The sequence below is a fragment of the Bos taurus genome, chromosome 9 (genome assembly GCF_002263795.3).
Source record: "Bos taurus isolate L1 Dominette 01449 registration number 42190680 breed Hereford chromosome 9, ARS-UCD2.0, whole genome shotgun sequence".
In the NCBI taxonomy this organism is placed as follows: domain Eukaryota; kingdom Metazoa; phylum Chordata; class Mammalia; order Artiodactyla; family Bovidae; genus Bos; species Bos taurus.
The window spans coordinates 81,104,356-81,122,090 of NC_037336.1; the positions used below are offsets into that span (position 1 = coordinate 81,104,356).

The 17,735-nt window shown below is 40.5% G+C and overlaps 1 protein-coding gene and 1 pseudogene across 7 annotated transcripts in view; one reads left to right on the plus strand and one right to left on the minus strand.

The window, feature by feature from the left end:
- Positions 1-17,735, plus strand: part of PHACTR2 (phosphatase and actin regulator 2) — a 297,881-nt gene that overhangs the window by 108,897 nt on the left and 171,249 nt on the right. Inside the window, exon 1 of one of the 7 annotated variants that reach the window (XM_059889921.1) lies at positions 169-16,850. The exons of the other annotated variants lie outside the window; for them this stretch is intronic. Within the exon in view, the coding sequence (XP_059745904.1) occupies positions 16,829-16,850 (22 nt within the window). The 5' untranslated portion in view covers positions 169-16,828. Of the gene's footprint in view, positions 1-168; positions 16,851-17,735 lie in introns of those variants that run through there. 7 annotated transcript variants of the gene reach the window in all.
- Positions 934-2,619, minus strand: LOC100139680 (ribosome production factor 1-like; annotated as a pseudogene).

Consider the following 17,735-nt stretch of genomic DNA (forward strand, 5'->3'; position numbering starts at 1 on the left):
GCAGAAACCAACACAACATTGTAACGCAATTTAATTATCCTATTTAGAGCTCCCCAACTTACTAAAATACCTTAAACTGGTATTTCCTAAAATTGGCAAATGCAATTTTGAATGCTTGACTTTTTAACTAATACATTTTCTTTTTTTAGAGTGATTTTTAGGTTCACAGGAAAACTGAGCAGATAATACGGGGAGTTCCCATTTATTCTTGTCTCCACACATGTACAACTCTCCCTATTATCCACACCCCCCACCAGAGTGGTACATTTGTTACAATGGGTGGACCTAAATTAACGTATCATTGTCATCCAAAGTCTGTCATGGTCTACATTAGAAATCACCTTTTTTCTTACCAACATGATTTTTTATTTGCTGCATAAATAGTGGTAATTTGTGGCACTTCATACTTTGTACAGACATGAAAGTTCAGTTCAGTTCAGTCACTCAGTTGTGTCCGACTCTTTGCGACCCTATGGACTGCCCCACACCAAGTCTCCCTGTCCATCAGCAATTCCCGGAGTTTACTCACTCATGTCCATTGAGTCGGTGATGCCATCCAACCATCTCATCCTCTGTCATCCCCTTCTCCTCCAGCCTTCAATCTTTCCCAGCATCAGGGTCTTTTCAAATGAGTCAGTTCTTTGCATCAGATGGCCAAAGTATTGGAGTTTCAGCTTCAGCATCAGTCCTTCCAATGAATATGCAGGAGTGATTTCTTTTAGAATGGACTGGTTGGATCTCCTTGCAGTCCAAGGGACCCTCAAGAGTCTTCTCCAACACCACAGTTCAAAAGCATCAATTCATCGGCACTCAGCTTTCTTTATACATGAAAGAAGTTTCATGAAATCAGGAGTTGCCATTTTGAAAAGGGTCTTGTTTCATAAATTCAAGATAGGCCTATTCCTCACAGTCCTGTAGTACCCCCTCAGTCCTTTATAAATGGAATTTTCTTCTACTTCTACCCATTTCCCAGGGCTTATGGACCCATTCATATTCTCCATATGTAGAATCAAAGGTTCCTTTCTGAAGAGATCCTAATTTTAAGGTAAAATGTGGTGCAAGTTCCTGAATTCCCACTTTCCTTTCTCTCTTGAATATGAATCTGTGACATCTGAAGAATACATAATCCTGTTGATTGTGGAGTGTGGCAACCTGCCTTCCAATAAATTGAGGATTAAGGGGAAAGAGAGATACAAACATCTATCCAATAGAATGACCCAGCTGTGTTGCTAAAATTGTTCAAAATTATTTCAGGTGTGTGTACTGTTGGGTCTTTGCCTCTTCTCTTAATTTCTTTAACTTCCCTGGTGGCTCAGACGGTAAAGAGTCTGCCTATAGTGCGGGAGACCTGGGTTCAATCCCTGGGTTGGGAACATCCCCTGGAGAAGGAAATGGCAACCCACTCCAGTACCCTTGCCTGGAAAATCCCATGGACAGAGGAGTCTGATAGGCAATAGTCCATGGGGTCGAAAAGAGTCGGACACGACTGAACGGCTCCACTCTGTTTAATTTCTTTATGCAGATGAACACTGCTTAAACTGAGCAACTGAGCCGTTTTGCAGCTGACTCAGAATTAATCCATTTGGTATTTTATGATCTTTATTAATAACAATCAGGTCTGTGAAATCTCTTGAGATGGCACTGTGAAATAATTTTTTCAGAGCCAGTGCTCTTCTGTAATAAGCATGTGAGTTTGGTATAACTGCAGAGAAATGGTCATAGAGTTGTACTGTTCTCCCATGAGATCAACCTGATGTAGTGATGAGAATCTTGGGAGAAGTTTGTCTATTGAAGTAAGAAGCAAATTCGTCTGTAGCTTCGTCATAAACAACCTCTTCATCATTAGGATATATATGACATTTTCATCATACATTTCACTGGTTGTCCATGGTCTTGGGTACGGGCTTATTACTGAGAGCCTCTCTCTCTGAGTTTTTCTTAACTGCCAACTTTTTCTTCCGCTGCTGCTATTTCTACCAAACGTTAAGTGTCACCATTGTTTGTTCTTAATTTCTGAAATGCTGAAGCCTGGAGGAAAGGCAACCGTCTTCAGTGGTTGGACCCTACTTTCCGTCATCCCATCCTCTGCCACTGCAGTCTCTTGAGTTTCTGCAGTGGTGGCTTTGCGCTTCAGGCCTTTCTTTCTGCTCAAAAACCACTTTTGATGTTGAACGTTCTGTGGGTTTTGACAAAAGTGTAGTAGTAGTACACAGAATAATTTCACTGCCCTGAAAATCCTCTACACTCTGTGTAGCAGTCCTTCCCACCCCTCTATAGCCCCTGGCAACCACTAATCTTTTTACTGTCTCCATAGTTTTGCACTTTCCATAATGTCCTGTAGTTTGAATCATACAAACTACTACTTTTCAAATTAACTTTTTTAAACTTTGTTTCCTTCATGTCTTCTCATGGCTTGATAGCTTATTTCTTATTTATTTTTAGCACTGAATGATATTCCATTGTCTGGATGTACCACAGTTTATTTATCCTTCACCTACTGAAGGGATAGGTTGCTTCCGAGTTTTGGCAATTATGAATGAAGCTGCTGTAAACTACCCAGGTACAGAGTTTTGTATGGATGTAAGTTTTCAGTTCATTTAGGGAAATACCTGGAAGCATGATTGCTGGATCATATAGTACGAGTATGTTTGTTTCGATATGAAATTTCCACACTGTCTTCCAAAATGGCGATACCACTTTGTATTCCCACCAGCAATGAATGTGAGTTCCTGTTATTCCTCATCTTTATCAGCCTTTGGCATGGTGGCCGTTCTAATAGATGTGTGTCGTTGCTGTTCAGTAGCTAAGTTATGTCTGAATCTTTGCGACCCTGTGGGCTGCAACATGCCAGGCTTCCATGTCCTTCACCATCTCCTGGAGTTTGCTCAAACTCATGTTCATTGTGTCAGTGATGCCATCCAACCATCTCATCCTCTGTCGTCCTTCTCCTCCTGCCCTCAGTCTTTCCCAGCATCAGGGTATCTTATTCTTGCTTTAATTTGCATCTCCTGAATGACATATGATGTTGGGCATCTTTTCATATGCTTACTGGCCATCTATATATTTTCTCTGGAGAGGTGTCTGTTCAGATCTTTTGCCATTTAAAAATTTGGTTATTTTATTTTTGAGTTTTTAGTTCTTTATTTATTTTAAATAACAGTCCTTTATCAGATGTGTCTTTTGCAAATGTTTCCCAGGCTGAGGCTTGAATTCTCATTCTCTTGACATTCTCTTAAAAAATGGTTTTAATTTTAATGAAGTCTTATCGACTGCCTTTTGTGGATCTTATCTTTGCTATATCTAAAAAATCATCGCCTTACTCAAGGTCATATAGGTGTCTCTCCTTTGTTATCTTTAGGAGCTTTATAGTTTTGTGTTTTACATTTAGATCCAGGATCCATTTTGAGTTAATTTTTATGAGGGCTCTAAGATCTATGTCTAGATTAACTTTTTTTTTTTTGCATACAAATGTCCAGTTGTTCTTTTTTTAAATGAATTTGTAAAATATAGGTTTAAGATTGTAGTAGAAGTTTATTTGGCCACCTGATGCAAAAAACCAACTCATTGGAAAAGACCCTGATGCTGGGAAAGATTGAAGGCAAAAGGAGAAGAGGGCAGCAGAGGATGATATGGTTAGATAGCAACACTGACTCAATGGACATGAATTTGAGCAAACTCTAGGAGATAGTGGAGGACAGAGGAGCCTGGTGTACTGCAGTTCACAGGGATCACAAAGAGTTGGATACGACTTAGCACCTGAACAAGAAGATTTATGTGAATTAGAGAGGTGGCTCCTAGTCACCAGAGTGATGCTGGATGCTCTCTGTGTAGACTGACCCAGAAGTAAAAGATTCTCTCTAGAAAAATAATAAATCACTCATTTAATGAAAAAAAAAAGATTGAAGTAGAAACAGTCTTGGTTTAGAAGCAAATATTTTACATATCAAGGTGGTGTCATGAAATGACTCTGAAAATTACATTCATTCTATTTTTAGAAAACAATAAAATGCAAATGTGTCTACAGACCTCATTTTTACTGTACTCAAATGGGTCTTTCTGGCAGTGGGCTGCCTGGTGGCTCAGACGGTAAAGAATCTGTTTGCAATGCAGGAGACCTGGGTTTGATCCCTGGGTTGGGAAGATCCTCTGGAGAAGGAAATGGTACCACACTTGGGGCTTCCCTGGTGGCTCAGAGGGTAAAGGGTCTGCCTGCAATGCGGGAGACCCGGGTGCAATCTCTGGGTCGGGAAGAACCCCTGGAGAAGGAAATGACAACCCACTCTAGTGTTCTTGCCTAAAGAACACCCATGGACAGAGGAGCCTGGCGGGCTACAGTCCATGAAGTTACAAAGAGTCGGCTACGACCGAGCGACTAATGCTAATGAGTCTTTACTGGGAGAGTAAAATAATGTCATATAGAAAATGACCTAGAAAATTTTAGGTTCCAAGTCCCATTTTTACCTTATTCTGTGTGGTAATTTTAGGGAAAGTATTTCTTTTTTTCATTGCAGATAGCCTAACAATAACAATATAATTATTGAATTGCAACCCTTTGCAAGGAAGGTCTTAATATAGTGGAGGACACATAGAAAGTTGTGGAAAGTTGCTGCCTATTATTGAATTAAAATCGTTTTCAGGGAAGGTTCTGATGTATCATATATCCTAAACTCTCTTCCAGAAAGTTGTAGCCTAAGAATGTGCTATTCTCTTCAAAGACTGTAATTAAACAAATATATTTTCCTGCTGTCTGATCTTGCCAGAATGCGAACACTGAGTCCTGATCATTCAGTGAGAGAGCAGTTTTGCTGCAAATGAAATTTGCACTTTTCCTTTTTGGTATGTAGTATCTTAAATATTTGAAGCTGATATTTATATACTTAGAGGCTATTGAAGAAAAGCTGGTCTGATTTTTACACTGAGGTCTCAGGGCCAGCTGTGACTCATGCTACTGATCAGTTTGTGTTCATTGTGTGCTAAGTGTTCACAACAAAAGGAGTCTGGTGATGGCGAGGTTGAGTCAGTAAGATGATTTATCTCTTGTCTATTCCATTGGAGAATGAGCCTTGGATTCATGCCAAGATGATAAAAGCCAGCAGCATCTATGTTCTAAGGTGTCAGGCTGATGACTGCACAGCTGGGCATGTACAGAGTGCTTCAGGCAAACCCTGGGTGATTTGCATGCCACAAATATTTGTTCATTGGATCTGGCCGGCGGAAGAAACAGGAATTGCAGCAGATATCAAACATGGTCTTGTCCCCATGGGATCTCATTGCCACAAATTGACGGCTCTTCACCAATTTAAAAATCAGCACCAGTATTTAAGAAGTTTTTTCATTATTTTAGGAAGAACAAGCTAATTTAGATAATCCTAGGAATTGAAGTAATTTCTATGCACAGAACATTTACCTACTATAAGAAAATGAAACCTTTTTTAGATTCACTACTAGCATTAGAATGGCCTTATGAATTTAAACATATGACGTTTATCTTCTCTATCTTCTTCCTATTTGCAGCGAGCAGGTGTTATCTCACTTACAGTGTATCTTTTCTTTTTTTTAGCTCAAATTGGATTGTACTTTTTATCATATATCAATAATTTCTAATTTAGTAGGATCTTTTGGCTATCCATCTATGTTGATATGTATGAATATTTTAAATGCTGTTCCATTATTTGGACACACCCAGATATATTTAACTAGTCCACCTTTCTTGGGGGCATTTAGGATGTTTCTTTGTGTGTGTGTATTCCATTACAAAAATGCCATACAAAGCACACATATTCAGAAATCTTCGTTCACTTAAATATGTTTATAGGACAAGAGAAGAAAAAATAAAGAGCCTAGGAAACGTAGTGTGTGCTCTGTCACTGAGTCGTGTCTGACTCTTTGTGAACCCACAAACTGTAGCCCGCCAGGCTCCTCTGTCCATGGGATTTCCCAGGCAAGAATACTGGAGTGGGTTGGCATTTCCTCCTCCAGGGGATCTTCCCCACCCAGGGATCGAACCCATGTCTCCTCGCATTAGCAGGTGTATTCTTTACCACTGAGCCACCTGGAAGCTCCCAGGAAACATAGTTATGATATTTAGATTTTCTTGGGCTGGCCGTCTATCTGTTTCTAATCCTCAATATATTCTCAGTGGTAAATGTTTCCTAGATAGTATTTGTTTTCTATGCTGCAAAACAAATGAACACAAAGTTAGCAACTTTAAGCAACACACATTGTCTCACAGTTTTTATGCATTAAGAGTCCATGCACGCCTTAGCTGGGCCCTCCCCAAGGCTGCAGTCAAGGGTGACAGGTGGGTGGGTTTACATCTGACAGCTCCAGTGGAGAAAGGTCTGCTCCCAAGTTCACTCATGTTGTTGGCAGAAATAAGTTCTTTGTTGCTCTAGGACTCATGGCAGCTTGCTTCTTCAAACTCAGCAAGACTCTAAAGCAAGTCTGCTATCAAGGCAGGAGTCATACAAACCTCACATAACCACAGGAGAACCAGTCTGTCACCTCTGCCATATATGATCACATGGTCATGCGAGCAGCATCTCATCTTGCAGCACATCTTTGCCATGTTATGTTGATTAGAAGCAAGTCCCTGGCCTCACCCACCCTTGAGGGGATTACACCAAGGTGTGAGTCAAAAAAGAGAATTATTATCTTGAATTCACACTTTGTTTTATGTTCATGTAGATTGCCCAATTTTACTTTTGCAATCTAAGTAATATTTGGCCCCTTCAAAATGAATCAAATTGTTCTGAGGGAAAGTCTTTGAGTTTTGGGGTGATAAACCTGAATCATTGTAAGAGAGGTGATTAAGCCTCCATCAGATGATAGATAGAGAATCCAGCATGAGTAAAGATAGAGATGATTCAAGCAATATGATTGACAGGCTTGATTTAATTGATCAAATAGATCTATGCAAATTCCTCTTCAGCCCACACACAACATATACAAATATTGGTTGTTTACTAAATCACAAAAGAAATTTTAAGAACTTTAGAGGATTGATTTGATGCAGAAAACATGCTTCACCACAGTGCAATTAAATTCAGAGTAGATACGGCTGCCATAAAGACAATAAAGACAAGTGTGTCATGAGTCCTAGCCTGAATGAATGATACTTGTTATTAGTATCTTCGCCTTACTCCATTGATTGTCATTTTATACTTGTCTCTATGGTGCTGTAATGGAGAAGGCAATGGCACCCCACTCCAGTACTCTTGCCTGGAAAATCCCATGGACAGAGAAGCCTGGAAGGCTGCAGTCCATCGGGTCGCTGAGGGTCGGACACGACTGAATGACTTCACTTTCACTTTTCACTTTCATGCATTGGAGAAGGAAATGGCAACCCACTCCAGTGTTATTGCCTGGAGAATCCCAGGGACAGGGGAGCCTGGTGGGCTGCCGTCTATGGGGTCGCACAGAGTCGGACACGACTGAAGCGACTTAGCAGCATGGTGCTGTAAATACCATGGGAAGGACTTCTAACATAGATTTGTTGGGTCAGGAACTCTTCCTGGAAAAGTAACTCGGACTGAAACCCAAAGTATGGACACATGAGCAAAGTCAACCTGGAGACTCAGAGTGCAACAGAATAAAATAATATCCTCAGGCAAAAACCCTGAGGAGAAAGAGTGAGGAGCAACTTGCTGTCTGGGGTAAAGTGCAGAGATGGAAGAGAGACGAGCCTAAAGATGAGGCCGGAAGCTAAAGCAGATTTAACAGAACTCATACTTCTAATATACAAATATAGCACTACTTAATTTGAAAATCACTGCAGATGATGATTGCAACCATGAAATTAAAAGACGCTTACTCCTTGGAAGGAAAGTTATGACCAATCTAGACAGCATATTAAAAAGCAGAGACATTACTTTGTCAACAAAGGTCTGTCTAGTCAAGGCTATGGGTTTTCCAGTAGTCATGTGTGGATGTGAGAGTTGGAGAGTGAAAGCTGAGTGCTGAAGAATTGATGCTTTTGAACTGTGGTGTTGGAGAAGACTCTTGAATGTCCCTTGGACTGCAAGGAGATCCAACCAGTCCATCCTAAAGGAGATCAGTCCTGGGTGTTCACTGGAAGGACTGATGTTGAAGCTGAAACTCCAATACTTTGGCCACCTGATGAGAAGAGCTGACTGATTTGAAAAGACCCTGATGCTGGGAAAGATTGAGGGCAGGAGGAGAAGGAGACAACAGAGGATGAGATGGTTGGATGGTATCACCGACTCAATGGACATGGGTTTGGGTAGACTCCAGGAGTTGTTGATGGACAGGGAGGCCTGGCGTGCTGAGGTTCATGGGGTTGCAAAGAGTTGGACACAACTGAACGATTGAACTAAACTGAACTGAATTTGAAAAATATTAAAGATATTATTAAAATACAAACAGCATTCTTGGACAGTTGTGCAGTGAGTTAAAAGGTGCCCACCCCCAAAGATATGTCCACATCCCAACCCCAAGAACCCGTGAATATGAGTTTATTTGGAAAAAGGGTCATTGCAGATTTAATTAAGTTAAGGATCTTGAGATGAGATCCTCCGAGATTACCCAGTGGGCCCTAAATCCAGTGATAAACGTCCTTATGAGAAACAGAAAAAGGGAAGATGTGTGTGTGTGTGTGTTTGTGTGTGTGTGTGTGTTAAGTCACTTCAGTTGTGTCCGACTCTGTGCAACCCTATTGATTGTAGCCCATCAGGTTCCTCTGTCCATGGGATTCTCCAGGCAAGAATACTGGCATGGATTGCCATGCCCTCCTCCAAGGGATCTTCTACCCAGGGATGGAACCCACATCTCCTGCATTGGCAGGTGGATTCTTTACCACTAGTGCCACCTGGAAAGCCTAGAAGGGGAGATAAAGACACATATATGAGAAGGCCTGTGAAGACAGAGGCAGAGGTTAGAATTATGGGCCACGTACCAAGGAATGCCTGGAGCCAGAAGCTGGAAGAGCCCTGGAATGATGTTCCCCCAGAACCTTCGGAAGGAGCACTGCCCTGCCAACACCGTGATGTTGGGCTTCTCGCCTCCAGAACTGTGAGAATAAATTTCTGCTATTTATGTTACCAAGTTTGTGATCATTTGCTATAACAACCACAGGAAACTAATACAAGTTGCATAGATGAAATTTAGTTGTTTTCTTCTTGCAATGCCAAAGAAGGCTTAGATCTTTATGTGGATGACTAAGTAATAGTGTTTTTCCCACTCCTTTGTGGTCAAAGCTACCTAGAGGCAAAAGCTACCTACGTTACATTACATTACAGATGACATGGGGTCAGGGAAACTGTATCATTGTTCTGATTGTTAGGAGACCCTTGATTCAGAATGACCTTTCTATTTCATATACAGTATCTCCAAATTCTTGGTGAGGTCAGATACACTGGCATTGTACTGGTTCAGTTGCACAATAAACAGTATTTCAATCAAGGCCCTATTACTTTTAAGCAGTCTTATTAGGGACCAGTTTTTAATTGTCTGAATTAAAAATAGGCTTGCTTTTGGAATTACTCAGAGAACCTTAAAAAAAAAAAAAGAAAGGATCAGTTGGCCAGAGCAATGAAGAGCTATGTTAACACAAGTGAATAACGTTTATGAGTAAAACAAACATTTCATTCGAGTCAAGGGTTTGAACCGTCTTATCTTCACAGCTCTCATTAGACCTGGCAATCCAGGGTTCTGGTTTGGGCATGTTGTCTGTGTTATGCATTGACTTGTGTCCCTCCAAAGTCCATATAGGTTGAGATCCTAAGCCCGTCTCAGAATTGGGTCCTTACAGATGTAATTAGTTAAGATGAGATCATTAGGGTAGGCCTTAATCTGATATAACTGATGTTCTTTAGAAAAGGGGAAAATTGGACACGGAGAAAGCCACAGGGACAAACAGCATATAAAGATGGAGAGAGAGACCAAGCGATGTTTCTACAAGCTAAAACGTGCCAGCAAATCACCAAAGGCAAATGGAGGACCCGAGACAGATTCTTTCTCAGGACCCCTTTTCCTTGGGCTTCCAGCCTCCAGAACTGTGAGACAATAAATTTATGCTGTTTAAGCTGCCCAGCTTGTGGTACTTGGTGATACAGCAGCCCTAGCGGGTTAGTACAGTTTGCTTCCTATTAATTTGCTTGAGAATTGTGTGTGAGCACCAAGACAACTCATGAAAATAGGAAGAAAAAGACTCAATTTGTATTATAGTTCAGGTGACTTCATCCTAAATTACTTTATAATTAATTATATAAATATATATTATATTAACATATTGTATTGCACACATAATAATTAATGCATCATTATTTTACAGACATATCATCCTTAAGCAATTTATATAAATTTCTGCTTAAACAGGTCTTTTTTTAGGGTAAAATGTTGTACAAATAATCTACCCACTGACTCATTGAGTGGTTTCGGAGTTGTATTGGAATAGATATAATCTCAAACCAAATCTAACTTTACTTCTATTTGGAGAATATTTTAATGGCCCAATTCAGAAATATTTTTAAAAACCAATAGATAGTGTCATATTGTGAACGGGTTATTTATGAAAATTGGTTAATTTGTAGCTCAAAATAATTAACATTTGGGTTTAGCTCAGTTTGGAATTCATTAAATTTTGGTAACATTTTTTGTGTATGGAGTCAAGTTATTGATCATAAAAGTATTCTATCAACTGATCATGACAATGGGTTATAATGAATTATTTCATTTATCTATGGATATTGAGCCAGGATGATGTACCTAACAGTAAACTTTGAAATTTAGTTCCACAAAGCAATGCTATCCCTGGAGTAAAATAGAGGCAGAAGTATAAAACTCACTATGTACGTGGCTCATAAACGTTCAGGTCTAGATAATGACATTTAATTTTCACCTTTGCTTGCCATTTAAAATCAGACCTCTAGGCATTTTTAATCTAGCTCTTTAGAATGTTAAATGTTTTATTTGAAATGCATATTTAGTTTATAAGTAGCAATTTAGTGTTCTGTTTCCATGATGCATTGATATTAAATAAAGCCCTGGAAAGAAGTAATTTATTACAACCTGTTTCTCCTTTGTACAAGTCCCTATATGGACTTGATGTTGCTTGCTGGATATCAAAAGAGATTAGAGGCAGCATGATTTCAGATGAAAGAATAAGCATGTGCCTCTCCTAGGATTTTCCATTAAAAATTTTTTTTGTCTCATTAAAGTAAAGTAACAACAGAATTCTAAATAAAACACAATTTTAAAGAGCTAGGTAATGTTCCTTAAATGTTTAATAACTGATACTTCAAGCTATTAAACATTTATATGTTTTCCGTTGTACTGAAAGTAAAAGTCAACTTACTTGTTGAAGAATACCTAAAATACACTGAAATTTTACACCCTAGTACAGTTATCAGTCTGTATTATTATGATATATTTACACCCAAATGGCTTTTCATGACATGTACTTGAGCTCTTTTAGGACTTAGTTTTCATAATAGAAGATATGGGTTGTTTATTTAAAGTTAGAATCAGCGATAGAGGGTATGTTTGTAATTGTATGCTTTAGGTCCACTCTGTATGGGTGCTCAGTTGCTCAGTCGTGTCTGACTTTTTGTGACCCCATGGACTGTAGCCTCCCAGGCTCATCTGTCCATGACTTTTCCAGACAAGAATACTGGAGTGGCTTGCCGGCTCCTACTCCAGGGGATCTTCCCAACCCAGAGATCGAAGCAGTGTCTCTTTTGTCTCCCGCACTGGCAGGCAGATTCTTTACCACCAGCGCCACCTGGGAAGTTCTTTAGGTCTGATATCCCCAACTTCAAGGTGTGAATATAATGAAAGATTTTGCAGATTTGTTTTACTTCGGGGGTAAATTCCTCACAGGAAGGAAAAACTTCAGGTGGATATATTAAGAATGATTGTGTTGGTGTTTATAATTCTCCATCTTTCCCATTGTTTGAGAATATAGATATCTGAGCTATAAGATAATTTTTGGTTTATGGTAATGTCTTTGAAATCAATAGAAAACAAATGCATATTAGTAAGTAGAGTTTGGCATTATTAATTAACAATTTGGAGGAGACTGCATATATCTTACCTCATACAATACACAAAAATAAATTACAGGTGAAATAAAGATTTACATGTGAAAAGTAAAGTGAAAGTCATCAGTCGTGTCCAACTCTTTGTGACCTCATGGACTATACAGTCCATGGAATTCTCCAGGCCAGAATACTGGAGTAGGTAGCATTTCCCTTCTCCACAGGATCTTTGCAACCCAGAGATCAAACCCAAGTCTCCTGCATTGCAGGTGGGTTCTTTAACAGTTGAGCCACAAGGGAAGCCCAAGAATACTGGAGTGGGTAGCCTATCCCTTCTCTAGCGGATCTTCCCAACCCAGTGAAAAGTAAAAGTACTAGAAGAAAATATGACAAAACTGTGTTACATACCATTAGAGTATGAAAGCCATTCCTTAATACAGCACTAATATCAGAAAACAGAAAAGAAACGATTGGAAGGTTTGAGTACCTATAAATGTAAACCAATGCTCCGTACGAAAATATAAATTTTTAAAAACTGGGAGAAATATTTATACAGGGGTAACCATGTCAGAAACAATGGCATGAATACTTTAAAACCTTTTTATATTAAAATGTATATTCTCCTACAAACATGTGGATACCAAGGAGGAAGGAGGGTAGGATGAATTGAGAGATTGGAATTGACATATATACACAATTGATACTATGTATAGAATATATAACTAATAAGAACCTATTGTATGGCACTGAAACATGTATAATATCATATGTGAAATGAGTCGCCAGTCCAGGTTTGATGCAGGATGCTCGGGGCTGGTGCACTGGGATGACCCAGAGGGACGGTATGGGGAGGGAGGTGGGAGGGGGGTTCAGGATGGGGAACACGTGTGCACCCGTGGCAGATTCATGTTGATGTAGGGCACAGCCAATACAATACTGTAAAGTAATTAGCCTCTAATTAAAATAAATAAATTTATATTAAAAAAAAAAAGAAAAAGGAGGTCTGAGCTAACATCCCACTACCCAGTGGTTCAGACTTTCCATTATGTAAAACCAATAAGCCCCACTGTTGTTGCATTTTCTGCTGGATGTCTTCCTAACTGATGTAATTTTACTGTTTCTTAAGGCTGGCCCAAGAGCGTGAAAACACGAGCAAAAAATAAAATTTCACAGCACATAAAAAGAAAAGAACCTATTGTGTAGCACAAGAAAACTCTCCTCAATGCTCTGTGGTGACCTGAATGGGAAAGAAATCCAACAAAGAGGAGATATATGTATACGTATAGCTGATTCACTTTGCTGTACAGTAGAAATTAACACAGCATTGTAAAGCAACTATACTCCAATAAAAATTAATTTAAAAATAAAAACAAAAAATAAATAAAACATATGTTCTCTAGTCCTTTAACAGGTATTTAAATAATCTCCTGATATGTCTGAAGTCATAGGCTAGGAGATACAGATTAGACTCAGGTGGGTCCTTCAAATGGCCCCAAATCTAGAGTTTCATTTCCATTGTTAGTATCTGTCCATAAATGGTTATGTTTAAATTATAAAACTATATCCCACTTTAAAACCTCTAAAGAGAGTCAGTTTTATCTAACATTAATGTCATAATGACTTTTTAAGATAACTAAATTAAGTAACTTCCAAGTATCTGTGATATAATGACTAACAGACCTCTAGGACCTAATTGCCTTTATTTGACAGACATATACAAACACAAATACCTGTTTGTTAATGTAATATGGTCACTTCTTAGACATAACTTTATCCTTCCAATACAACTGAAAACGTGTCCCACTTTGCATGATTGAACCACAGCCCCCTTTTCTGTGTTCATGGAACAAATAGAGAAGATAGACATCTGCTTTTCTTGAACTGTCAAGAAGGGTACATGCACTCTGACCTCACCTTTAAATTTAACCAAGTATATAGATGGACTTGAGGCTGCTCAAAATGCTTCTCAAGGAATTTCCCCCAAGCACTAATATCTGAATAGCCTGAAAAAATATGCAAGAAAAACCTTCATCTCCCCTGACATGAAGTTATGCTCAGCATGCTAACTATAAGGCCAGGGCTTAGTTTCAGAACAACAAAGAACAACATTTTCCCATTCTTTGTGATGTTTCTGCTAAAATAACAGTCTTAACGATTCTTCTTCTTCTTCTCTATAGTCAACATTTCTTAAGTGCCTACAGTGGGGTGAGACTTGCTTCTAAAGATTTAAGCATGTGTTTTGAGCAAGGCTTTACCATTCTGTCAACAGTAACTTTTTTTTAAAGCATGCTGTCAACAGTTACATTTTCTTAAAGGACTAAAGGGAACAAAACAAAATATTCTAGGTCTCTATTAAAACGTAAAGCATTCTGTGGTGACCAGTTGCTACTGACCTCTGCTGATAACTGGAAATATTACAACATGCTTGCTCCTTGGAAGAAAGGCTATGGCAAACCTAGACAACATATTAAAAAGCAGAGACATTACTTTGCTGACAAAGGTCCATCTAGTCAAAGCTGTGGTTTTTCCAGTAGTCATGTATAGATGTGAGAGTTGGACCATAAAGAAGGCTGAGCGCCGAAAATCGATGCTTTTGAACTATAGTGTTGGAGAAGACTCTTGAGAATCCCTTGGACTGCCAGAAGATCAAACCAGTCCATCCTAAAGGAAATCAGTCCTGAATATTCATTGGAAGGACTGATGTTGAAGCTGAAACTCCAATACTTTGGCCACCTGATACAAAGAACTGACTCATTGGAAAAGACCCTGATGCTGGGAAAGGTTGAAGTCAGGAGAACGGGATGACAGGAGATGAGATGGTTGGACGGCATCACCAACTCAATGGACATGAGTTCAAGGAAGCTCTAGGAGTTGGTAATGGACCAGAAAGCCTGGCATGCTGCAGTCCATGGGGTCACAAAAAGTCAGACACGACTGAGCGACTGAACTGAACTGAAATGATTGAGCCACTACTAAGTGATACCTGTTGCATTAAGGACTTCACATAATTTTGATGTAATTTTGATATTACCTCCATTTTGCAGGAGAGAAACCAAGATTCAGAGAGGTTAACAAACTTGCTGAGTTCTCATAGCAAGATCCAAACCCAGAACAACCTGGCTTTAAACACTATTCTTAACCAATGATCTACTTTCCTCTCAAAATTCCTGCAGTAGAGGGGAACAATTTAACACGTGTCTGTTCATTCACGCCGATAGTGTGCTAGGCCCTCGGTTAGTCTCTAAGGATACAATGGTGAAGACAGGCTAGGTCCCTGCCTTTGTAAGCTTGCATTTGTTTGAAATGTATAAATACCTGATAATAGTTAAGTGGTGGCTCAGTCGGTAAAGAGTCTGCCCACAATGTGGGAAACCAGGGTTCAATATCTGGGTTTGGAAGATCTCCTGGTGAGGGGAATGACCACCCACTTCAGGATTCTTGCTTGGAGAATTCCATGGACAGATGAGCCTGGTAGGCTACAGTCCATGGGGTCACAAAGAGTCGGACACAACTGAGTGACTAACACTTTCACTTTATGGGAGGAAAAGAAAGGAAAATAGACAGACCTTATGAGAGGGACAACTTTCTATAGAGGCAGAGAAGCCTCCTGGAGAATTGTTGGCTTGCGGGAGAACTTGGATGAAGTGAGGATGAAGGATGGATGAAGTCATGCAGATATTTGGCGAGAGGAGCATGTGTCAAGGAAGGAACATCGAGGTCCTGAAGTGGGAACACGCTTGTGTTTGAGGAAAATAAGGACTGCCAGTGTGGCTGGAGAGGGGAGAGTGAAGGAAAGGATGAGTGGAAATGAGGACACAGAGCCAACCAGGAGGCTTTGTAGCCCGTGGTAAGAGTTTACTTTTTTTTTTTTTTCTTTTACATATGCAGTAGGATCCCACTGAAGGGTTGGGCATAGTGGAGAGACTGGGTCTCCATAACCCTGGCTTTTGGAGGACATGCTGTCAAGCAACTATAGAGAAAATATGAAGGGCAGTTAAGACGTTGCCCTCATCCCCCAGAGAGAGATAAGGGCTGAGATGCAGCATCAGCAGTCGAAAGACTGGAGAGTGGTTGCATTTGGTGTCTATTTTGAGAATCCAGGGGATTTACTGTCTAGCTGGGGATATGAATAAAACTCACAACAGACCAATTGAACAATAAAGACAGTGTTCTGTTAAGAACTGCACTGTAGGGACTTCCCTGGTAGTCCAGGGGTTAAGACTCTGTGTTTCCACTGCAGGTTTGATTCCTGGTTGGGGAACTAAAATCACACATGCTGCAGGTAGGACCAAAGGGGAACAAAAAGAGAGAACTGTGTTGTTAGCTGCAAATTCTTCCAGTATCTCCAGTATATCCTTGGAGAAGGCGAGATCTGGTCACAGTGGTGGGTGTTTTGAGATAGGGGAAGGTTGTTATAGCCCATTTGCATTTCCTTGGAGAGCTAATTTGGACTGTGAAGAAAGCTGAGCACCAAAGATTTGATGCTTTTGAGCTGTGGTGTTGGAGAAGACTCTTGAGTGTCCCTTGGACTGCAAGGAGTTCCAACCAGTCCATTCTGAAGGAGATCAGTCCTGATGCTGAAGGTGAAACTCCAGTACTTTGGCCACCTGATGCGAAGAACTAGCTCATTGGAAAAGACCATGGTTCTGGGAAAGATTGAAGGCGGGAGGAGAAGGGGATGCCAGAGGATGAGATAGTTGGATGGCATCACCAACTCGATGGACATGATTTTGAGTAAGCTCTGGGAGTTGGTGATGGTCAGGGAAGCCTGGCATGCTGCAGTCCATGGGGTTGCAAAGAGTCAGACACGACTGAGTGACTGAACTGAACTGATGCTGCCCCAAGCAGAGACAGGTATGGGAGGGAGGCTGGGAGGGGTTGGCAAGCTGGTTCCTTATCTGGGAGGGCAAGGGTGGATCCTGGGGCTGGGCTCGCAGGGTGGCTTGGGTGGTCTGCCCACTCCCTTGATGGTGCTGTGAGCAGAGTGCACATCCCGCTTGTGCCTCCACTCCTCAGAAGCGGCAGTTGGGTTTTTGGTCTTTTTATAACTTATTGTTCATAATGTGCCCCAATTGTGCACATATAGAGTTATTTTTAGTCTCTTACATCTTCTTTGTATTTTGTCGCCTTGAGATGTTTGTCCAGGTGCAAGCGCTGGTCCCAGGCCCCAGGTTTCAGGTCCCAGCCTATGTCCGTGAGGGTGGTAGCCTGAGGTAGAAGGAGTGAAGAATGGGTGGGTTTTTCCAGGCTCTAAGGCATTCATTCTCTACCTGACGCCTGTGGGCACAGTGGAAGGGGCAAGCCAGCTCTCAGTCTGCTGAGGCGGGTGGACGGGGGCGCCTTTCTTTCCCGCAAAGGCTTCTTCTTCCCAGAAGTGTGTGTGTGTGTGTGCGTGTCGGCTCAATGAAGCCGACAGATCTTGCGTCCCTCGTGGTTTCCTGTGCCCTACCAACCACAATCCAAAGTCAGCAGCTTTTCCTTCCTCTTTTCCTTTCTTTTTGTATGTTTTTTTATAAACACTGACATTCAAGCTCAAAGGCTAAGGAGGATATGGAACAAGCCTGAACCAGAGAAAATCTAAGAGGTGCACAAACGAAGTTTTTTGCCTTGATTTTAAAGTGTTGGTAGGCTTTGTAGATTCTCATTCATACTTAAAGAAGGGTATATGTGTGTGTTTTCAGGGCCAAGAGTTTGCTAGAGAACTCTAGGATGTTTGACCAAAAAGGAGAGAAAGCCATT